At 42.1% G+C, this 25,730-nt stretch overlaps 1 protein-coding gene across 1 annotated transcript in view; it reads right to left on the bottom strand.

Annotated features, from left to right (window-relative positions):
* XPO4 (exportin 4) overlaps positions 1-21,696 on the bottom strand; it is a 116,857-nt gene extending 95,161 nt beyond the window's left edge. The window contains exon 1 of the mRNA XM_007529469.3: positions 21,548-21,696. Coding sequence (XP_007529531.2) covers positions 21,548-21,616 — 69 coding nt within the window. The 5' untranslated portion in view covers positions 21,617-21,696. The remainder of the gene's footprint in view (positions 1-21,547) is intronic.
* Positions 21,697-25,730: the final 4,034 nt, after the last annotated feature.

Genomic DNA, 25,730 nt, shown 5'->3' with positions numbered 1-25,730 from the left:
TCCCCGGCATCACCATAAGCCAGAGTTGGGCAGTGCTCTGGTTATAAAAAAAAATGAAAGAAAGAAAGGAAGGAAGGAAGGAAAGAAGGAAGGAAGGAAGGAAGGAAGGGAGAGGAAGAGAGAGAGAGAGAGAGAAAGAGAGAGAAAGAGAGAGAAAGAAGAAAGGTGATTGTATCCTTTGGGATAAACAAGATGAATTGGAGGGGTGATTATGCTCAGTAAAATAAGTAAAGAGATGAATGAAACCATATGGTTTCATTCATACATAAGTCTTGAGAACTGATATACAAGAATTTGTGCACACACGTATGCACACACTCAAACACAAAAAAAAAAATGCAGAAAAACTGTCTCTTGTGTGAACTCTGGTGGTTACTACTGGGAAGCACAGAACTATGGTGATGGATGCAGTGTGGAACTATAGCCTGTAATCTCATAATCCTGTAACCCACTATTAATCACAAATTTTTAAAAAATGGCAAATAAAGGGATACTGTCTAATACAGTAGCTGACTACTTAAATTCTCATTAATGCAATATAAATTCATTAAGAACAAATACTAGGGAGGCGGAGCTACGAGCAGCAGATCACTTTCTCTCCTCTCCTCTCCTCTCCTCTCCCGGATCAACTAGGAATACCAAAGGAGACCACCTGGACCGAAACAAGACAGGACTAGAATGACCACAGGAACCCAGTAAATCACCCGTGAGTACAAACACGCGTGGCTGGTGACAGAGAGGAGAGAGGGGCCTAAGGAGAGATTAAGTGACTGCTAACAGTTCAACAGTTTATCAGTGGAGACACCACCTCCAGTCTGCTCCACAACAAGGTGACAGCTGAAGGGAGGAAAGGACTCCCCAGAGACTCACCAAGTACAACTCTGAGTCTCCATTGCTACTACCCTCAGAATCTGGAGCAGCAACAGGGAGGGACACCAGGGGACAGAGATCTAACCGGGAAACTCAGGAGAAGACCCATACCTCTGTGGCATAGCTGAGGGGCTGTGAAAGTCTCTTTGCATAACCACTGGATTATCTCTGGCACACCCTGCTTTATCTCTTGGTCAGGAGTCAGTGATTAAGCTAAGAAGCCTATTGATAGTATAAAAGCCCTCAGGCTCCCATAGCCTACAGAGAAGAAAAAAAAAAGAGGCTTTTACACCACTGAGCTCCAACTCAGGGATTGAAAAACCTGTTAACTTCCACCACGGTAAACCCTTTAATTAAATTACTTGGACACAAGTCAATCCAGGCAATAGTGATCAATAATTTGAAAAGTACTGATAAAGGGAACTCATAACATAATATATAAAATGGTTAAAACAACAAGAAAAAATATTGGAGAATCGAACCAGGACAAGAGTCCAGCTAAAAGTCCTCCAGAGGGTGAAGCACAAAACAACGAGTTTAACATCCAAACATTAGCTAAGGAAATAATAACAGGAGTGAGTAAAGAATTTGAAAAAATTGTAATCAGAAATGCAGGAACGGATAGGACTTCCGGAGGCGGAGCTACGAGCAGCAGATTGCTTTCTCTCCTCTCCTCTCCCGGATCAACTAAGAATACCAAAGGAGACCACCCGGACCGAAACAAGACAGGACTAGAATGACCACAGAAACCCAGTAAATCACCCGTGAGTACAAACACGCGTGGCTGGTGACAGAGAGGAGAGAGGGGCCTAAGGAGAGATTAAGTGACTACTAACAGTTCGACAGTTTGTCAGTGGAGACACCACCTTCAGTCTGCTCCACCAACAAGGGGACAGCTGAAGGGAGGAAAGGACTCCCCAGAGACTCACCAAGTGCAACTCTGAGTCTCCATTGCTACTACCCTCAGAATCTGGAGCAGCAACAGGGAGGGACACCAGGGCACAGAGATCTAACCGGGAAACTCAGGAGAAGACCTATACCTCGGTGGCATAGCTGAAGGGCTGTGAAAGTCTCTTTGCATAACCACTGGATTATCTCTGCCACACCCTGCTTTATCTCTTGGTCAGGAGTCAGTGATTAAGCTAAGAAGCCTATTGATAGTTTAAAAGCCCTCAGGCTCCCATAGCCTACAGGGGGAAAAAAAAAAGGCTTTTACACCACTGAACTCCAACTCAGGGATTGAAAAAACTGTTAACTTATTTAAAATGGTTAAAACAACAAGAAAAAATATTGGAGACTCGAACCAGGACAAGAGTCCAGCTAAAAGTCCTCCAGAGGGTGAAGCACAAAACAATGAGTTCAACATCCAAACATTAGCTAAGGAAATAATAACAGGAGTGAGTAAAGAATTTGAAAAAATTGTAATCAGAAATGCAGGAACAACAAATGAGAATATGGAAGAAAATTCTAATTACCTCATGGTTATTAGAGAGCTGAAAGCTGAAATCGCTGAGCTAAGAAGGCAACTAGCTGAACAAGCTAAAACAGTATCAGAGCAGGGCAACAAAATAGATGAACTCCAGAAAGCAGTAGAGGGCAGAGAGAATAGAATCTATGAGGCTGAAGACAGAATTAGCAAGATTGAGGATGAATTAGAGACAACTAAAAAAGAAGTAAGAGATCTCAAAAAGAGATTAAGAGATGCTGAAAACAACAACAGAGTCCTATGGGATGACTTCAAAAGAAACAATATACGCATTATTGGCTTACCAGAGGAAGAAAGAGAAGGGGAGGAAGAAAGCGTTCTCCAGGCCATAATAGCTGAAAATTTCTCTAGTCTAGACAACACCAAAGACATAAAGATTCAAGAAGCCCAGAGGGTCCCAAACAGAATTAACCCAGACCTAAAGACACCAAGACATGTCATACTTAGATTGGAAAGGAATAAGGATAAAGAAAGGATCCTCAAGGCTGCAAGAGAAAAACAAAGAGTCACCTACAAAGGAAAACCCATAAGATTAGCAGCAGACTTCTCCATACAAACACTACAGGCCAGAAGAGAATGGCAAGATATCTATCGAGTGCTCAATGAGAAAGGCTTTCAGCCAAGAATACTATATCCTGCTAGATTGTCATTCACACTAGATGGAAGCATCAAAACCTTCTCAGACAAGCAACAGTTGAAGGAAGCAACCATCACCAAGCCTGCCCTGAAAGAAGTTCTGAAAGGTCTCCTATAAACAACCAGACCACCACAAATAAGACATATATCAAAACACTCTAAAACTCTACAAGAATGGCGTTAAAATAGCTTCAATCTTTGATATCAATAAATGTCAATGGCCTGAATTCACCTATTAAAAGACACAGAGTAGGAAGATGGATCAGAAAACACAACCCAACAATATGTTGTCTACAGGAAACTCACCTAACTCAACAAGACAAACACAGACTTAAAGTGAAAGGATGGAAAACTATCATTCAAGCCAATGGCCCACAAAAAAGGGCAGGAACAGCTATTCTCATATCTGACATGATAAACTTTAAAATAGATAAGATTAAAAAAGATAGGAATGGACACTACTTAATGCTCAGAGGATCAGTCAATCAAGAGGACTTAACAATTATTAATATCTATGGACCCAATGAGAAGCCATCTAAATACATCAAACTTCTACTGAAAGAGCTACAACAATATATTAACAGTAACACAATCATAGTAGGGGACTTCAACACCCCACTATCTCAACTTGACAGATCATCCAGGCAGAAAATCAGTAAAGACATAAGGGAGCTAAATGAAGAGATAGATAAACTAGAACTATTGGACATTTTCAGAGTCATTCATCCCAAGAAACTGGAATACACATTTTACTCAAATCCACATGGGTCATTCTCAAGGATAGACCATACGTTAGGCCACAAAGACAGCATCAGCCTATTCAAGAGCACTGAAATCATCCCAAGCATCTTCTCAGACCACAGTGGAATTAAACTAACACTTAACAATCAACAAAAGATTAGTAACAGCCCCAAAATGTGGAAGCTCAACAGTACACTTCTTAACAACTTCTGGGTCAAAGAGGAAATCAAGGAAGAAATCAAAATGTTTCGAGAGTTCAATGAAAATGAAGACACAAGCTATCAAAATATTTGGGACACAGCTAAAGCAGACCTAAGAGGGAAGTTCATAGCTATACAAGCACACATTAGGAAACAAGAAAAGGCACAAATAAACAGCCTGATTGCACATCTCAAAGACCTAGAAGAAGAACAACAAAGGAATCCTAAAGCAACCAGAAGGACAGAAATCACTAAAGTTAGGGCAGAAATAAATAACATTGAGAATAGGAAAACCATACAAAAGATCAATGAAAGTAAATGTTGGTTCTTCGAAAGAGTAAACAAAATCGACAAACCTTTAGCCAGACTCACAAAACAAAAAAGGGAGAAGACCCAAATAAATCGGATAGTAAATGAAAGAGGAGAAATCACAACAGACACTGCAGAAATTCAACATATCATGCGAGGCTTCTATGAACAACTATATGCCACCAAGCTAGAGAACCTGGAAGAAATGAATGATTTCCTAGATACCTACCAACTTCCAAAACTAAGTAAAGAGGAAGTGGATAACATGAACAGGCCCATCACAGCTAATGAAATTGAAACAGTTATCAAAAATCTTCCCAAAAATAAAAGTCCTGGACCAGATGGTTTTACAAATGAATTCTACAAAACTTTCAAAGAAGAACTAATACCTCTACTTTACCAGTCTTCCAGAAGATTGAAGACACTGGAATACTCCCTGCCAGCTTCTATGAAGCCAACATCACCCTGATACCAAAAGCAGACAGGGACACAACCAAAAAAGAAAACTACAGACCAATATCTCTGATGAACATAGATGCGAAAATAATGAACAAAATTCTAGCCAACCGGATACAGCAGTATATCAAAAAAATTGTTCATCATTACCAAGTGGGGTTTATCCCAGGCATGCAAGGTTGGTTTAATATACGTAAGTCAATCAATGTGATCCACCACATCAACAAAAGCAAGACCAAAAACCACATGGTCATATCAATAGATGCAGAGAAAGCCTTTGACAAAATACAACATCCCTTTATGATCAAAACACTACAAAAAATGGGAATAGATGGAAAATTCCTGAAGATAGTGGAGTCTATATATAGCAAACCTACAGCCAACATCATACTCAATGGTGAAAAACTGGAAGCATTTCCACTCAGATCAGGTACTAGACAGGGCTGCCCACTATCACCATTACTACTCAACATAGTGTTAGAAGTTCTTGCCATAGCAGTCAGGCAGGAGCAAGGAATTAAAGGCATACAGATTGGAAGAGAAGAAGTCAAACTCTCCTTATTTGCAGATGACATGATAGTATACATAGAAAAACCTAAGGAATCCAGCAAGAAGCTTTTGGAAATCATCAGGCAATACAGTAAGGTGTCAGGCTATAAAATTAACATTCAAAAGTCAGTGGCATTCCTCTATGCAAACACTAAGCTAGAAGAAATTGAAATCCAGAAATCAGTTCCTTTTTCTATAGCAACAAAAACAATAAAATATCTAGGAGTAAACCTAACCAAAGAAGTGAAAGACTTGTATACTGAAAATTATGAGTCACTACTCAAAGAAATTGAAAAAGACACAAAGAAGTGGAAAGATATTCCATGTTCATGGGTTGGAAGAATTAACATCATCAAAATGAATATATTACCCAGAGCCATCTACAAATTTAATGCTATCCCCATCAAGATCCCAAGCACATTTTTTAGGAGAATAGAACAAATGCTACAAATGTTTATCTGGAACCAGAAAAGACCTAGAATTGCCAAAACAATCTTGAGAAAAAAGAACAGAACCGGAGGCATCACACTCCCAGATCTCAAACTGTATTATAGGGCCATTGTCATCAAAACTGCTTGGTACTGGAACATGAACAGACACACTGACCAGTAGAATAGAATTGAGAGCCCAGAAATGAGGCCCCATACGTATGGACATCTAATCTTTGACAAAGGGGCCCAGACTATTATATGGGGGAAGCAGAGTCTCTTCAACAAATGGTGTTGGAAACAATGGGTTGAAACATGCAGAAGAATGAAACTGAATCACTGTATTTCACCAAATACAAAAGTAAATTCCAAGTGGATCAAGGACTTGGATGTTAGACCAGAAACTATCAGATACTTAGAGGAAAATATTGGCAGAACTTTTTTCCGCATAAATTTTAAAGACATTTTCAATGAAACGAATCCAATTACAAAAAAGACTAAAGCAAGTTTAAACCTATGGGACTACATCAAATTAAAAAGCTTCTTCACAGCAAAAGAAACCACTACCCAAACCAAGAGACCCCTCACAGAATGGGAGAAGATCTTTACATGCCATACATCAGATAAGAGTTTAATAACCAACATATATAAAGAGCTTGCCAGACTCAACAACAAGACAACAAATAACCCCATCCAAAAATGGGGGGAGGACTTGGACAGAATATTCACAACAGAAGAGATCCAAAAGGACGAGAAACACATGAAAAAATGCTCCAAGTCTCTGATTGTCAGAGAAATGCAAATCAAGACAACAATGAGATATCACTTCACTCCTGTGAGAATGTCACACATCAGAAAAGGTAACAGCAGCAAATGCTGGAGAGGGTGTGGGGTCAAAGGAACCCTCCTGCACTGCTGGTGGGAATGTCAATTGGTCCAACCTCTGTGGAGAACAGTTTGGAGAACTCTCAGAAGGCTAGAAATGGACCTACCCTATGACCCTGCAATTCCCCTCCTGGGGATATATCCTAAGGAACCCAAAACAGCCATCCAAAAAGATCTGTGTACACATATGTTCTTGGCAGCACAATTTGTAATAGCCAAAACCTGGAAGCAACCCAGGTGTCCAACAACAGATGAGTGGCTGAGCAAGTTGTGGTATATATACACAATGGAATACTACTCAGCTGTAAAAAATGGTGACTTCACCGTTTTCAGCCGATCTTGGATGGACCTTGAAAAAATCATGTTGAGTGAAATAAGTCAGAAACAGAAGGATGAATACGGGATGATCTCACTCTCAGGCCGAAGTTGAAAAACAAGATTAGAAAAGAAAACACAAGTCGAACCTGAAATGGAATTGGAGTATTACACCAAAGTAAAAGACTCTGGGGTGGGTGGGTGGGTGGGTGGGGAGAATACAGGTCCATGAAAAATGATGAATGAAATAGTGGGGGTTTTATTGTTAAATGGGAATCTGGGGAATGTTATGCATGTAAAAAAAAAAAAAAAAGAAGTAGAAACGCAAAGCAGAAATTGACTGAGTTTGGAGTATGGCACCAAAGTAAGAAAGCAGAAGTACACTAGAGTTTGCATCACCAGGTTCCAGGTGTCATCAGGATGCCGGCCAGACTTCCCTGGATTGAAGACCCCACCAATGTGTCCTGGAGCTCAGCTTCCCCAGAGACCCACCCTACTAGGGAAAGAGAGAGGCAGACTGGGAGTATGGACTGACCAGTCAACGCCCATGTTCAGCGGGGAAGCAATTACAGAAGCCAGACCTTCTACCTTCTGCAACCCACAATGACCCTGGGTCCATGCTCCCAGAGGGATAGAGAATGGGAAAGCTATCGGGGGTGGGGGTGGGATATGGAGATTGGGCGGTGGGAATTGTGTGGGGTTGTACCCCTCCTACCCTATGGTTTTGTTAATTAATCCTTTCTTAAATAAAAAAAAAATAAAATAAAAATAAAAGGGAAAAAAAAAAAAAGAAATGCAGGAACACCAAATGAGAAAATGGAAGAAAATTCTAATTATCTCATGGTTATTAGAGAGCTGAAAGCTGAAATCGCTGAGCTAAGAAGGCAACTAGCTGAACAAGCTAAAACAGTATCAGAGCAGGGCAACAAAATAGATGAACTCCAGAAAGCAGTAGAGGGCAGAGAGAATAGAATCTATGAGGCTGAAGACAGAATTAGCAAGATTGAGGATGAATTAGAGACAACTAAAAAAGAAGTAAGAGATCTCAAAAAGAGATTAAGAGATGCTGAAAACAACAACAGAGTCCTATGGGATGACTTCAAAAGAAACAATATACGCATTATTGGCTTACCAGAGGAAGAAAGAGAAGGGGAGGAAGAAAGCATTCTCCAGGCCATAATAGCTGAAAATTTCTCTAGTCTAGACAACACCAAAGACATAAAGATTCAAGAAGCCCAGAGGGTCCCAAACAGAATTAATCCAGATCTAAAGACACCAAGACATGTCATACTTAGAATGGAAAGGAATAAGGATAAAGAAAGGATCCTCAAGGCTGCAAGAGAAAAACAAAGAGTCACCTACAAAGGAAAACCCATAAGATTAGCAGCAGACTTCTCCATACAAACACTACAGGCCAGAAGAGAATGGCAAGATATCTACTGAGTGCTCAATGAGAAAGGCTTTCAGCCAAGAATACTATATCCTGCTAGACTGTCATTCAGACTAGATGGAAGCATCAAAACCTTCTCAGACAAGCAACAGTTGAAGGAAGCAACCATCACCAAGCCTGCCCTGAAAGAAGTTCTGAAAGGTCTCCTATAAACAACCAGACCACCACAAATAAGACATATATCAAAACACTCTAAAACTCTACAAGAATGGCGTTAAAATAGCTTCAATCTTTGATATCAATAAATGTCAATGGCCTGAATTCACCTATTAAAAGACACAGAGTAGGAAGATGGATCAGAAAACACAACCCAACAATATGTTGTCTACAGGAAACTCACCTAACTCAACAAGACAAACACAGACTTAAAGTGAAAGGATGGAAAACTATTATAAAAGCCAATGGCCCACAAAAAAGGGCAGGAACAGATATTCTCATATCTGACATGATACTTTAAAATAGATAAGATTAAAAAAGATAGGAATGGACACTAATGCTCAGAGGGTCAGTCAATTAAGAGGACTTAACAATTATTAATATCTATGCACCCAATGAGAAGCCATCTAAATACATCAAATGTCTACTGAAAGAGCTACAGCAATATATTAACAGTAACACAATCATAGTAGGGGACTACAACACCCCACAGATCATCCAGGCAGAAAATCAGTAAAGACATAAGGGAGCTAAATGAAGAGATAGATAAACTAGAACTATTGGACATTTTCAGAGTCATTCATCCCAAGAAACTGGAATACACATTTTACTCAAATCCACATGGGTCATTCTCAAGGATAGACCATATGTTAGGCCACAAAGACAGCATCAGCCAATTCAAGAGCACTGAAATCATCCCAAGCATCTTCTCAGACCACAGTGGAATTAAACTAACACTTAACAATCAACAAAAGATTAGTAACAGCCCCAAAATGTGGAAGCTCAACAGTACACTTCTTAACAACTTCTGGGTCAAAGAGGAAATCAAAGAAGAAATCAAAATGTTTCGAGAGTTCAATGAAAATGAAGACACAAGCTATCAAAATATTTGGGACACAGCTAAAGCAGTCCTAAGAGGGAAGTTCATAACTATACAAGCACACATTAGGAAACAAGAAAAGGCACAAATAAACAGCCTGATTGCACATCTTAAAGACCTAGAAGAAGAACAACAAAGGAATCCTAAAGCAACCAGAAGGACAGAAATTACTAAAGTTAGGGCAGAAATAAATAACATTGAGAATAGGAAAACCATACAAAAGATCAACGAAAATAAATGTTGGTTCTTCGAAAGAGTAAACAAAATCGACAAACCTTTAGCCAGACTCACAAAACAAAAAAGGGAGAAGACCCAAATAAATCGGATAGTAAATGAAAGAGGAGAAATCACAACAGACACTGCAGAAATTCAACATATCATGCGAGGCTTCTATGAACAACTATATGCCACCAAGCTAGAGAACCTGGAAGAAATGAATGATTTCCTAGATACCTACCAGCTTCCAAAACTAAGTAAAGAGGAAGTGGATAACATGAACAGGCCCATCACAGCTAATGAAATTGAAACAGTTATCAAAAATCTTCCCAAAAATAAAAGTCCTGGACCAGATGGTTTTACAAATGAATTCTACAAAACTTTCAAAGAAGAACTAATACCTCTACTTTACCAGTCTTCCAGAAGATTGAAGACACTGGAATACTCCCTGCCAGCTTCTATGAAGCCAACATCACCCTGATACCAAAAGCAGACAGGGACACAACCAAAAAAGAAAACTACAGACCAATATCTCTGATGAACATAGATGCGAAAATAATGAACAAAATTCTAGCCAACCGGATACAGCAGTATATCAAAAAGATTGTTCATCATGACCGAGTAGGGTTTATCCCAGGCATGCAAGGTTGGTTTAATATACGTAAGTCAATCAATGTGATCCACCACATCAACAAAAGCAAGACCAAAAACCACATGGTCATATCAATAGATGCAGAGAAAGCCTTTGACAAAATACAACATCCCTTTATGATCAAAACACTACAAAAAATGGGAATAGATGGAAAATTCCTGAAGATAGTGGAGTCTATATATAGCAAACCTACAGCCAACATCATACTCAATGGTGAAAAACTGGAAGCATTTCCACTCAGATCAGGTACTAGACAGGGCTGCCCACTATCACCATTACTACTCAACATAGTGTTAGAAGTTCTTGCCATAGCAGTCAGGCAGGAGCAAGGAATTAAAGGCATACAGATTGGAAGAGAAGAAGTCAAACTCTCCTTATTTGCAGATGACATGATAGTATACATAGAAAAACCTAAGGAATCCAGCAAGAAGCTTTTGGAAATCATCAGGCAATACAGTAAGGTGTCAGGCTATAAAATTAACATTCAAAAGTCAGTGGCATTCCTCTATGCAAACACTAAGCTAGAAGAAATTGAAATCCAGAAATCAGTTCCTTTTTCTATAGCAACAAAAACAATAAAATATCTAGGAGTAAACCTAACCAAAGAAGTGAAAGACTTGTATACTGAAAATTATGAGTCACTACTCAAAGAAATTGAAAAAGACACAAAGAAGTGGAAAGATATTCCATGTTCATGGGTTGGAAGAATTAACATCATCAAAATGAATATATTACCCAGAGCCATCTACAAATTTAATGCTATCCCCATCAAGATCCCAAGCACATTTTTTAGGAGAATAGAACAAATGCTACAAATGTTTATCTGGAACCAGAAAAGACCTAGAATTGCCAAAACAATCTTGAGAAAAAAGAACAGAACCGGAGGCATCACACTCCCAGATCTCAAACTGTATTATAGGGCCATTGTCATCAAAACTGCTTGGTACTGGAACATGAACAGACACACTGACCAGTGGAATAGAATTGAGAGCCCAGAAATGAGGCCCCACACCTATGGACATCTAATCTTTGACAAAGGGGCCCAGACTATTACATGGGGAAAGCAGAGTCTCTTCAACAAATGGTGTTGGAAACAATGGGTTGAAACATGCAGAAGAATGAAACTGAACCACTGTATTTCACCAAATACAAAAGTAAATTCCAAGTGGATCAAGGACTTGGATGTTAGACCAGAAACTATCAGATACTTAGAGGAAAATATTGGCAGAACTTTCTTCCGCATAAATTTTAAAGACATTTTCAATGAAATGAATCCAATTACAAGGAAGACTAAGGCAAGTATAAACCTATGGGACTACATCAAATTAAAAAGCTTCTTCACAGCAAAAGAAACCACTACCCAAACCAAGAGACCCCTCACAGAATGGGAGAAGATCTTTACATGCCATACATCAGATAAGAGTTTAATAACCAACATATATAAAGAGCTTGCCAGACTCAACAACAAGACAACAAATAACCCCATCCAAAAATGGGGGGAGGACTTGGACAGAATATTCACCACAGAAGAGATCCAAAAGGACGAGAAACACATGAAAAAATGCTCCAAGTCTCTGATTGTCAGAGAAATGCAAATCAAGACAACAATGAGATATCACTTCACTTCTGTGAGAATGTCATACATCAGAAAAGGTAACAGCAGCAAATGCTGGAGAGGGTGTGGGGTCAAAGGAACCCTTCTGCACTGCTGGTGGGAATGTCAATTGGTCCAACCTCTGTGGAGAACAGTCTGGAGAACTCTCAGAAGGCTAGAAATGGACCTACCCTATGACCCTGCAATTCCCCTCCTGGGGATATATCCTAAGGAACCCAACACATCCATCCAAAAAGCTCTGTGTACACATATATTCTTGGCAGCACAATTTGTAATAGCCAAAACCTGGAAGCAACCCAGGTGTCCAACAACAGATGAGTGGCTGAGCAAGTTGTGGTATATATACACAATGGAATACTACTCAGCTGTAAAACATGGTGACTTCACCGTTTTCAGCCGATCTTGGATGGACCTTGAAAAAATCATGTTGAGTGAAATAAGTCAGAAACAGAAGGATGAATATGGGATGATCTCACTCTCAGGCCGAAGTTGAAAAACAAGATTAGAAAGGAAAACACAAGTCGAACCTGAAATGGAACTGGAGTTTTACACCAAAGTAAAAGACTCTGGGGTGGGTGGGTGGGTGGGGAAAATACAGGTCCATGAAAGATGATGAATGACATAGTGGGGGTTGTATTGTTAAATGGGAATCTGGGGAATGTTATGCATGTACAAACTATTGTATTTACTGTTGAATGTAAAACATTAATTCCCCAATAAAGAAATAAAAAAAAAATTCAATATAAATGAGAAGTTGAGCTTCTCGGCTGCCCTAGCCATGCTTCAAATGCTTGTCACGTGTGTCTAGCAGTTGTCACAGTAGAGACAACACAGATGTGAACATTCCTACCCCTGAAGGCAGTTCTAATGGGCTAGTTCTACTAGTAATGGGAAAGTTGACCATGGGCAAGTAATTTCAGAACTAAGATCTTGGGGTGATGAGATTCTCAATTGGCTGGTTCTCAATGGAGACAGACCTGGTCCCCCAGGGGGCTGCTGACAATGTCTGGGGATACCTTTGGTTGTCACAACGGGGAATGCTACTGGCAACTAGAGCACAGAGGGCAGGAGGCTGCTGAGGACCATGTAAGGCACTGGCCAGCACCCTAACAACAAAAATTCCCTGTCTTAAATTGTCAGCAGTGATAAGGTGGAAAACACTGTGTCTTAGATAAATTTCTTCAAACTCCAGGATCAGGGAGAGAACAAGGCACACTTCCGGGGGTCAGGCAGTGGCACACTAGGTTAAGCGCATAAAGCACAAGGACCTGCTCAAGGATCCCGCTTTGAGCCCCCGGCTCCCCACCTGCACAGCGATGAAGCAGGTCTGCAGGTGTCTGTCTCTCCCCGTCTTCCCTTCCTCTCTCTGTCCTAACCAGTAAAATGGAGGGGGGGAGGGGAAGGCTACCAGGAACAGTGGACTTGTAGTGCTGGCACCAAGCCCCAGCAATGAAATGGGCCATTTTCAGTCTTTCACCACACCAGACTTGTTTCATTACTCAATATTCTGTGACAGAAATCTGAACCAACTTGTACTTTTTTATAGAGACATAAAGCAGAGAGACACCACAGTGTGAAAGCTTTCTCCAACGTGAATGCAGTAGTGCCTGGGCTCTAACCTGGTTTGCATACGATACAAATGTGGACTCTTTTATGTCTATGTAAACAACTATGTTTGATACAATTGCTGGTTTATAAGTGGACAAATGTTATCTAGCTACCCACCCTTTGGAAATACTTGCACAAAAACAAATGCTATCTGTATGTAAAGGAGGTGAAAATGTCATGGTCTTCATCATTTTAACTGGTGTTCAGAAATCTAAAACTAAAAATGACTAATAGTTTTAAAACAAAGACTAGGGCCACCCTTGATTCTCTCAGACATTAGGAGCCATATGTGCTTTCAAAAATGTTTTGATTCTGGAGCAAGACAAAGAGAATAAGATGAGCTGTCAAAGCTCTCTCCCTCTCTGTGTTCCCCTCCCCTCTCCATTTCTCTGTCCTATCCAATAACAACAATAATAAGTACAACAATAAAACAAGGGCAACAAAAGGGGAATAAATAAATAAATAAATATTTTTTTAAAAGAGGGAGGTCCAGTGGTGGCGCCCAGTTTGTACATTACAATGCACAAGGACCCAAGTTCCATCTCCCACTCTCCACCTGCCAGGAAGCTGCTTGAGCAGTGTTGAAGGAGGTCTTCAGGTACCTCTCTCTCCCTCTCTTTTCTCTCAATTTCTCTCAGTCTTATCCAATTAAATGGAAAGGAAGGGGGGATGACCACCAGGAACACTGGATTCAAAGTTTGGGCATCAATAACCCTGGTGGCAATAAAAAAAAAAATTCAAGATATATAAATGCACAAAAACTAGCGCTTTCCATCACTTGTAACCTCATTGCCCAGTTAAGTCTTCCTTCACTGGGGGCCAGGCTCAAACCTGAGCCGTGCTTATGGTAAAACAGCACACTATCCAAGTGAGTAAAAGCCAGCCCTGTTTCCTGTTCTTTTTTTTAGAGAGAAGTATACTGACTTATTTTACATGAGATAGACTAGAGTGACACTATAGCATGCTCTGCTGTGCATTAAACCTGGGTCTCCACACATGCAAGGCCTGCTCTCCACCCGCTGAGCCACTAGTCATTTCTGAAAGTTCTGTAGCCTTCAACTTACTCTTGCAACACATGGACAAATACTGTCTTTTAAAAAGAATAGTACGTCCAGATATTCTATTCTATACTTTCCCCCTCATTTATCTTCAGCATTAGAAAAAACATTTATCACATATTCTTGAGAGTTCCATAAGATTCAACACATTGGAAGACAACAATTTCACCCCAACAAGTCATCTGCATTGTTTTAATTCTCTGCTACAGCAAGGCATGTAGACCACAGGTGACAGTATTTGTATATATACAAGTATTTCCAGAGTGTGTAAAGAAGGGAGGGGTTAGAATATAGCTATGATCGAGGATAATTTAAGACTTTTGTGACATGCTGCCAAACTACCAAAACCTTCTCAAAAGTAGCCCTGTCACTTCCTGCTTCCCCAAACCTTTAAGTCTAAAGTATTGGAATCACAGTTCTGTTTCCAGGTTTTTCAGTTCCAACTTTCCATTCCATGTTCCCAACAACTGTAGCTTTTAAAATACATACATTTAATGTATTTAATTCTAATCACACACACACACACATACATGCATACACACACACACACACACACACACACGGCCCAGGAATATTCAGCTCTGACTTTTAATGGTGCTGGAGATTAAACCAGCGATTTCAAAGCCTCAGATATGAAAGTCTTTTACATAACAATTATGCTATCTTCCCGATGCCTATAACTGTAGCTTTTGAATACATTCTAATAACTGGCACTTCCCCCCAGGTCCTTCTTTTTCTTTTTAATGTTCTTTGTTATTTTCATTCTCATGCTCTGCAAGATATAGTTAATTAATCAAGCTTTCCTCTGCTCAAAAAGATGAGGAGAGGGGGCCCCAGTGATAACCCTGAGGAGGTTAGGGGGGAGTAGAGAAAGAGATGAGAGGGCCTAAGAAATAACTCCACTTGAAAGAATTCCAGGAATAGTATGTCTAAGGCTGCCAGTTCTAGCCTTCATGAATCTTAAGTGGTATCCTTGCTTTCTCTCGTATGGAATAAAATAAAGAAATCTTTAAAAAAAAAATTAAGGGTGAAGTGGAAAGGATTCTGTCATTACATTTAATTTGTAGATGAGCTAGGAAGGAACTGCTTACCTCAGTAAGACTGAATTGAGAAACAGCCTTCGTTTAATTCAGATCTTAAAACAAAAAAATGATTATAAAAAAAAAGATTTTATTGCACCAAAGTAAAAGACTCTGGGGTGGGTGGTGGAGGAGAGTACAGATCCTGGAAAAGGATGACAGAGGATCTAATGGGGGTTGTACTATTATGTGGAAAACTAGGAAATGTTATGCATGTACAAACTACTGTATTTACTGTTGACTGTAAAACATAAATCCTCCAATAAAGAAATTTTAAAAAAAGATTTATTTAATCAGAGACATGATTTATTTAATTTAATCGTTCTGGTATAAGCAGTGTCAAGACCTGAATCTAGGACCTCAAACATTCAGGTTCCACACTCTCCCCATTGCACCCCTGCCTTAGTGGAAGTTCCCCGGCTGCTAATTCAGATCTTTCATATTCTTCAAGTAAGTTACTTAATTTCCTTCACAAGTATACTGTTGCCTGTGTGCATGTGTATGGTGTCATGGACTCACACAAAAGTGATTCTACCTCTCCAGGGCCAGTTTTAAAAGTCTTATTAATTTCAGACAAGAGATACAGCCGTGCTACCATCTGCAGGGCTTCCCTTGATGCTATGGTGCTTCCCTGTAATACCAGAGCCTGAAACCAGGTTTCAGGGTCTAGGTGGTGCACCTGGTTAAGTACATGTATTACCATGTACAAGGATCCAGGTTCAAGCTCCCAGCCTCCACCTGCAGGGGGAAGGCTTCATGAGCAGTGCTGCAGGTATCTGTCTGTCTCCTTCTTTTTCTCTCTCTCCCCATTCCCTCTCAATTTCTTTCAGTCCTATCAAATAATATCAATCAGTAAATAAAATTTTAATGAAATAAAAAAAAGAAGAGGTTCATACAAAGTAAGGCACATTCCTACCCAAGTGAGTTATTTCTTGGTCCCTGGATTTTTTTTAAATTTATTTATTTATTTCTTGTTGTTGCCCTTGTTTTTTTGTTGTAGTTTTTATTATTGTTATTGATGTCGTCGTTGTTGGATAGGACAGAGAAATGAAGAGAGGAGGGGAAGACAGAGAGGGGGAGAGAAAGATAGACAGACACCTGCAACCTGCTTTACTGCTTGTGAAGTGACTCCCCTGCAAGTGGGGCACCGGGGCTCGAACCGGGATCCTTAACCAGGATCCTTATGTCGTTCCTTGCGCTGTGCGCCACCTGCGCTTAACCTGCTGCGCTACCGCCTGACTCTTTTTTTTTTTAAGTGTCTTATAATTTCTTACTACAGTTTTTGTTCTTTGTAAGATTTTATCTATTGACACAATAAGGAAAGAGAATGAACTAAAACACCACTCTGACACATGGAATACCACAGATAGAACTCTGGACCTCATGATTCTGAATCACTATAGCACTCATAGAGCCCCTTTATTATTAATGGAGTGAGATATTTTCTTCCCATTTTTAAGCTAGTCATTATTGCATTTTTTAAATATTTACTTATTCCCTTTTCTTGCCCTTGTTGTTTTATTGTTGTAGTTATTATTGATACCGTCATTGTTGGATAGGACAGAGAGAAATGGAGAGAGGAGGGGAAGACAGAGGGGGAGAGAAAGATAGACACCTGCAGACCTGCTTCACTGCTTGTGAAGTGACTCCCCTGCAGGTGGGGAGGCGGGGGCTCGAACCAGGATCTTTTATTGCAGTCATTTTTACATTTCCCTTTCTAATGTTTGCACTTTCCTTTTATCTTATTGTATTAGCTACTGTAGCACCCTTTAGAAGGAGCTGAGTAAGTAGTTTTATCAGGACTCTATTTTACTCCTACAAATATTATCATTTCATAGGGATTTCAAAGAACTTTTTCATATATATATCTCATTAAGTAGTCCCTTCATTGCTGTTCAATTTTACCAGCTGTCTTTTGAGGTATCTATGGATTATTTCAAAGATCTCCTCACACTTGTTCTCTGGACCACAAGCTATGCTTCAGTCAGTTGGGTTTACATGAAAAATATGCATTTCAAGGGGCCAGGATATGCTCAGGGGGTAAAGGGCATATCTTATCATGAGTGAGGCCTGGGTTTAAGCCCCATACCATCTGGAAGCACCACAGATAGCACCAAGGAAAGGCCACAGCTGGTGAAGTTGTGTTTGGTGTATTTCCCTCACCCTCTCTCAAAAATATAGAATAAAACAGTTAAGACTGGGGAGGCAGCTAAGTAAAGGTGTGTGTGCACAGGGCCCTAGAGGGCTACATGGCATTAAAAATAATTAACTGGGGAGTCGGGCAATAGTGGTGCATGTGGTGCGAAGTGCAAGGACAGGCTTAAGGATCCTAGTTTGAGCCCCCAGCTCCCAACCTGCAGGGGAGTCGCTTCACAAGCGGTAAAGCAGGTCTGCAGGTGTCTATCTTTCTCTCTCCCTCTCTGTCTTCCCCATCTCTCTCCATTTCTCTCTACCCTATCTAACAATAACAACATCAATAACACCAATAATAACTACAACAACAATAAAAAAAACACAAGGGCAACAAAAGGGAAAATAAATAAAAATATAAAAAAATTAACTGAATGAATTGTAAATAAAAATGTCATGCTAACTAGCTTTTTGAGAAAATGATGCTGTTAGTGCCCATTTCAGTTTTTGTTTGTTTGGCTGGTTGTTTTTGCACCTCCAGGATTATCACTGGGGCTTGGTTCAAGCAACCTGCATGTGGGGAGCTGGGGGTTTGGTTCAAGCAACCTGCATGTGGGGAGCTGGGGGCTCAAACAGGGATCTTTGAGCGGGTCCTTGTGCTTCACACTATGTGTACCACCACCCGGCCCCCATGCCCACTTCTTAATCTCTTGTGCCACAGCAGAAATTAAGACAAAGCTGAAATAAATATAAATGCTTGCTTAATGGATGCTTTCCAATAGTAAGCTAATCAAAATTCTAAATTTTATGGGGCTCGGTGGTGGTGGTGTACCTGGTTGAATTCACACATTACAAAATTCTTAATTTTATGGCATGTATGTTATTACCAACAAAAACAATGCTTTTTAAAAGATTATTTATTTGGGGTCTCGCAGTGGCACACTTGGTTGAATGTACATTACTGTGCACAGGGACCTGGGTTCAAGTCCCCAGTCCCCACTGGCAAAGCTTCACAAATGGTGAAATAGGTCTGCAAGTGTCTCTCTCCCTCTATCTCCCCCTTCCATCTCAGTTTCTGTCTCTGCCTAATAGATAAAATATATATATATTTTAAAAACTATTTATTTATAAGAAAGACAGGAGCAACCTCACTTTGGCAGACAGGACCTGGGACTGAGCTCAAGACTTCATGCTTCAAGAGTCCAATACTTTTATCTAATGTGTCACCTTCCAGGCTGCCAAATTTTTTAAAAATATTTTTAATTATCTTTATTTATGTGTTGGATAGACAGTCAGAAATCAAGAGGGGAGGGGGAGAGAGACACCTGCAGCACTGCTTCACCATTCACAAAGCTTTGCCCCTGCAGGTGGGGACTAGGGGCTCAAACCTGAGTCCTTGTGCATTGTAACATGTGCACTTTTAAGTGTTGTACTTTATACACAGGAAAGGGGCTCAGGAAGTATCTGCTAAAAAAATTGCCAAATATTTCCCAAATACACTGTATCAAGAGAAATACACAAGTCTAGGAAGAAAAGAAACGTAACTATCTGAAACATCCCTTAGAAACTGGAAAACTGCCAATTTATCCTTCATCCTCAGTTAAAAGAAAACTTATTCCAAGAAGGTCCCCAGTTCAATTTGAGAAAGACACCCCTCCTCTATACTTTCACAGAACACTGATAATATTTCTGTCTACTAACACTTTACTTAAAGGTTGCTAACAGCTTTACCTATGCCTCCCTTCAAAACAAACTTGGTCTTTCCTGTCTCCTTAAATCTACATACTGAAGAAATGCTTTAAAATGAATGAATGGCCAGCTGTTGGAGTCCACAGTCAAATCAGAGGCTGACCCACAGGCAAAACATTCACTGTATCTGATTCTCTCATTAATGAAGTCTAAGAATATGTCATCTCCCACTTACTCCATGGGATTGACATGAGACTAGAATAAGAGTTTTTTATATAGCACTACAATTTTGCAGATGCTTTCACGGTACTAATTGCGGCCCACTACATACAATAATAGCTAAGAGACCTGATCTAAACTGTTTTCACTAAAGATGCATTTAAACATATTGAAATTCACTTGGGTTTTAAAACAAACACATGAAAATTCTTCTCTCATGAATTTCACATGAGACTGAAAGAGAGAGGGAGGGGAGGGAGGGAAACGCCAGAGCAGGGCTGGGGATTGAACTGGGAGCCTCAGGCATGAAAGTCTAATGCTCTACCCATTAGTCATTTTCCCAAATGCTAGAATGACTTAAAAAAAAAAAAATCAAGCTCAATATATGCATATAGTCAGTGTGCTTCTCAAGGAACTGTATTTGTAATGTAGTCTTCTCAGCTGCTCTTTCACTGGTGGTAAAATTAGTTTTGCTAGGAAAGAGGGAAGCATAAATAAAAGTACAAGCATAAATACCAAGGGTAAAAAAACAAACAAACTAGTTTTGGGCTGGTCAAACTGGATAATACACTGCTCTGCCATGTGCGTGACCCAAGTTCTAGCCCAGTCGCCACCCCGCTGAAGAAAGCTTTGGAGGTCTGGTCACGTTTAATCTCTCTTATCTTAAAAAAAAAAAAAAAAGCTTTAGCTTAACAGTAAGATAAGACTAAAGCAGTGTTTTTTGAGTCATATATACCCTCTAGTGTCGAAAGAAAATGGAATTCAGGAAATGCAGTATGTTCGGGATTTTAAGAACTGTATGAGAAAGTGTGTTGTGTGTGTATACTAGCTAGTTTTTCCCAGACTTTATTTGCCATAATCCGAGAACATTCTCTACTTACTTAGCTTTGTGACAAAACCATAACTGAATGAAGCAAGTAAATTCTGCTTTTAATTCAACGGCTCAATTTCATCTGGTGGTGTGCGCAAAAGCAAAACTTGAGAAACAGAACCACAGGCCATGTTATATATAACATCCTCACCATCAAATATGTATGCATGAACACTGAACCCAAACACCAAAACATGAGGCCAAGGGGCAATAGTTAGAACAAGCACTGGATTAGATTTAGAAAGGCTGCACCAACTCAGGTAAAACGAGCTTCTAAGAAATAACACAATCCTGCGAAGTCTACAGAAAACAAAACTGAGCTAGCAGATGCAGACAGAGTTCACTGAGTCACTGAATGTCACTTATCCTTAACTTCAACTTCCTTTGTGAAAGACTTTTATCCCTTGACTCGGCCTTTTAAAGATCCGGAGGGGAATCACCTGCTCACCAAACTGTCTGGGGTCTGCTAGGAGACCCGTCAGCCAGCACCGTGGCCTCAGCCCTGCAGAGCAGGCGACCCGCAGAGAGCTGGGAGCTGACAAAGTTGCGCCCCGATGACCTTGGTCCCGGGATTCCCTCCCTCGCTCCCTCCACGTGTTGCGCCGGCTGCGGCTCCCAAGAGGTGACTGCACATCAGAAAGGGCTCGGGGCCCCGGGGTCGAGCCGGCTGCAGGCAACTCGCTGCTCTGGGCCGGGACAGCACTGCCCTCCCGGGACCAGCCACTCGCACAGCCCGACCTCGCCGCCCGCCTCGGTCTCCGCCGGCGCGCCGGACAGGGTGCGGGTCGAGCCTGCCGCCCGGGAGCCCGCCGCCCGCAGCCTCGCGCCCCGCTGGCCGGGCTGCCGGGCCCCCAGGGGAAGGGACAGCCCGGACGGGAGACCCGGGCTAGAGCAAAGTCTGCTGGGGAAGCCTGCGCCACGCCACCGCCGCCAGCGCCTGCAGAGCTCTCTGGGGCTCCCGAGGCTCGTCCGGCCGGCGGACGGCCACGCCTGGCCCGGGGAGCCGGGGCTCTGGGGAGGCCGGGGCGCGCGGCGCGCGGCGCCCTCACCATCAAAACTTTGGCCGCGTTCTCCAGCTGAGCGATGACTTCTGGGGGCCCCAGCGCCGCCGCCATCATGGTCTCTCTTCAATGACGCGCCATGCGGGGTATTCTGGGAGCGGCGCCGCCGCTGACCAATCGCCGCGCGGCCCCGCGCCCCGCGCGCTCCCGGGGGGCGGTGCCAAGCGGCGGCCGCGCGTTCTCGCAGCCCGAGCCCGCCGAGCCGGGCCCTGGAGAGGGTTCCTTGCTGTGCGGGGTTTGGTCTGGGGCCCTTGCCAGAACGCTCCCCCGAGCCCCGGCCCGGCGTAGGCGCCGACCGGGAACCCGGGAAGGATGGAGCCCGCAGAGCATCGCCACTGCGCCTCCTGTGCTCAGACGCTGCCCCGAGCTCGGCGGCCGGCAGGGGGCGCAGTGGAGGCGGCGCTGCGCTCATGCTGGGGTCTCTGGTTTTGCTAGCAATGCCTGTGTGTGTGTGTGTGTGTGGGGGGTTCTCTGGGGCTCTCACCCCCACCCCCCAATAGTAACTGCACCTTTTGGTGACCTAAGAGGTAGCTTAGTGGGTAAAATGTTGGATTCTCAAGCATGAGGTGCTGGCACATGTGCGCATCATGTACCTATAAAAATATTTTTATGTTTTTTAAAGGAAATCTACACTTGGGTGGCTTGGGGCGTGGTATAGTGGGTAAGGTACTAGACTCTTATAAAGTATGAGCTCAAGTTCAATTCCGGGCACCGTATGTGCCCAAGTAATGTTCTGGTTCACCACCACGAGCCACAATAATGTATCTTTTTGTTTTTTTACATGATGAAAATTCTTTTTTTTGATTTTTTTATATTTATTTTATTTATTTATTCCCTTTTGTTGCCCTTGTTGTTTTATTGTTGTAGTTATTATTGTTGTTGTCGTTGTTGGATAGGACAGAGAGAAATGGAGAGAGGGAGGGGAAGACAGAGAGGAGGAGAGAAAGATAGACACCTGCAGACCTGTTTCACCGCAGGTGGGGAGCCGGGGTTCGAACCGGGATCCTTATGCCGGTCCTTGTGCTTTGCGCCACCTGTGCTTAGCCCGCTGCACTACAGCCCGACTCCCATGATGAAAATTCAGTATTATATTCTGTTTACAGATAACATAGGTATAATTTATTTACAGATTACATAAATTTGTTAATACCCACTTCTCTGTTCCATTGGTTTCTTCTCACTTGCTTTCATGGCAGGTTGTGCATTTGGCCACAGCAGATGTACATCACTGGGCTGAACCATACAATCAATGAAGTCAATGAAGAACTTTGATAACCTTTAAGTCTGGTGCTGTTGACTCCAGCATTTGCTCCCAAGGCTCCCAAGAATTAAGAGACTTCCTTAAACCAGTGAGATTGCAACTTCCAGTTGAGACCTTCCTGAAATACTCTTGACAGGTCCTGGTTGTTTTCTCATACCTCCTTAATCCAACTGGTTCCAGGATCAATGTCTGTCCAGTTCATGGTCATTGTGTCCATTAAGGGTGAACTCCTAGAATGTACAGGGATACTGTCCTGCTTCCCTCTAAGAGCACAGCTTGGCCTACAAGCTAATGGGAATTAAACCCACACATATTGCCACCTGCATCTGAGAGCCCCTGCCCTCCTAGGGCCCAGGGAGTCTCTCACACTCAGGGGCCTGGACTCTCCTCTCTAGGACCTGCCCATTTTTTGTCCATCAGACCCACCTTGTCACTGAAGTGAGGTCATGCTCAGTTGTAACACAAAGCCCTTTCCCTTCTGTGTGCTGGCCCCCTCCCGGCTCTTTCTCCCTGTCTCCAGCTCCTACCCACTTCCCACATTCACTCTTAGTTAGGCTATTTTCCAGTTTGGTGACAAGACCATCCTGAGCTCTTGCCCCATTTCTTCCAGACTTTGGGACAATTCCTTCCATGCTTCAGTGTACTTGACCTTCTCGCCCTGCAGACCCAAAGGTGTTTTCTTGTAACTTTCACAGTCACAATGAAGGAAAGGTTTTCCATTCACTGAGCCCTCAGCTTCACACCAGGGCTTTCCAGGTAAGGACTGAGATCTGACAGATTGAGGCAGAGAGAGGGAGCACCTCTCAGAGTCTCCCTGGATTCTTAGCAGCAGCGGAATCAGCCAAGCCCTGCAGTGGGAGCTGCCAGCCCATTCTTCCCAGCAGTTTTAGCAGAGCAAACTTAATCAGGGCTTCTCAGTCAATTCCACATCTTGAGGGCAGCTTCTCCTTGGAAAAATGCAGGACGCAGAGCAGTGACAGAGAGAGTAGTAAAGAAATAGTAGTAAAGAGATAAAGAAAGAAAAGGGGGCAGGGGTAGATAGCATAATGGTTATGCAAAGAGACTCTATGCCTGAGACTCTGAAGCCCCAAGTTCAACTCCCTTGTACCATCAAAAGCCAGAGCTGATCAGTGCTCTGGTTAAAAAAAAAAAAATTTGAAAAAAAAATTTTTTAATTAAAAAAAAAGTGTGAGAAAGAAATGGGGCCCGGGCAGTAGTGCAGCAGGTTAAGCACAAGGACTGGAGCAAAGATCCCGGTTCAAGCCCCTAGCTCCCCACGTGCAGGGGGGTTGCTTCACAAGCAGTGAACCAGCTGCAGGTGTCTCTCTGTCTTTCTCCCTCTATATCTCCCCCTTCCCTCTTGATTGATGACTGTCTCTACCCAATAAATAAATAAATAAATAAATTTGAAAAGAGAGAGAGAGAAAGAAAGAAAACTCTCCTGAAACTCATTCACTACTTTGTGGATCAACATAAAATGTTGGGGGAAGGGAGCAGCTACCTGAGGCCATTCCCCAGTTCTCTCCCTTGAAGTTCTGGACTGAATTCTACATGGGATCACAAGAGACAGTCACATTTCAGGGAGCTGAACATTTATTGAGAAAGAGTATGGAGAGAGATGGAGAGGAAATTCCATGCCATGGAGGCATGTAGACCCCCAAGAGAGACACATGAAGAGCCGTAAAGCAACCTCGTATATATCTTTTTAAAAAATAGGAGTGTACATAAACTCCATTACCACCACCAAAAGACTGTGTCCCACCCCACCCCCCACCCCACCCCCACCCCATGAAGACAAACATCCACCCTCACCCTCAACCCAGGATGGATAGCATACTCTATGCTACACCTGAGGAATATGGGTAATGATATTGGGGCAGCTTGCAACGTTCCTACTCATAACCACAGAATATGAGCTCAGATCTACAGGGATGCAGAGGTCACATAGGCTCCTAAGCCTAATATGGGCCCCAGATCACATCAAATTGATGGGGTTTACAGTCAACAATATTTATACACCTTTCCCAGATTAGGGAACTGCTCTTTTTCCTGATCCAGCTTTCTTGTCCTTTTTCCAGGCATGACATCGTCTCCCCCAGACAATAACTTAAATCCACCTGCATATCAGATTTCAGTTTCAGGGGGAAAAAAAAAAGTAGTATAGCCACAGACCCTTTGTAATACAAGTAAAATATGCCTACTAGCTATCTACAAAATGCAGGAGCCCTCAACTCTTCATCTGAACTATTCCAACCTTTAGATTCATGATTGGTCAACAATTTGGCTTTGTATGTTAACTCTCTTTTCAGCCACCAGGTTCCAGATGCTAGCATGATGCCACCCAGACTTCCCTGGACAGACAACCCCACCAATATTCCTGGAGCTCTGCTTCCCCAGAGCCCCACCCCACTAGGGAAAAAGAGAAACAGGCTGGGAGTATGGATCGACCTGTCAATGCCAATGTTCAGTGGGGAAGCAATTACAGAAGCCAGACCTTCCACCTTCTGCATCCCACAATGACCTTGGGTCCATACTCCCCAGAATTAAAGAATAGGAAAGCTATCAGGGGAGGGGATGGGATATAGAGTTCTGGTGGTGGGAATTGTGTGGAGTTGTACCCCTCTTATCCTATGGTTTTGTCAATGTTTCCTTTATATAAATTTAAAAAAAAAAAAGGAAAAAATACTCTAGAGGGCCACGCAGTGGCGCACTGGGCTAAGTGCACACATTACAGTGCATAAGGACCCATGTTCAAGCCCCTGGTCCCTACCTGCAGAGTAAAGCTTCATGTGTAGTGAAACAGGGCTGCAGATGTCTCTCTGTCTCTTTCCCTGTCTCTGTCCCCCACCCCTTTCAATTTCTCTCTGTCTCTATCCAATAATAAATAAATAAAAAGATTTTTAATATTTC

The sequence above is a fragment of the Erinaceus europaeus genome, chromosome 7 (genome assembly GCF_950295315.1).
Source record: "Erinaceus europaeus chromosome 7, mEriEur2.1, whole genome shotgun sequence".
Taxonomy (NCBI): Eukaryota; Metazoa; Chordata; class Mammalia; order Eulipotyphla; family Erinaceidae; genus Erinaceus; species Erinaceus europaeus.
This window is presented reverse-complemented; position numbering and strand designations above follow the sequence as displayed.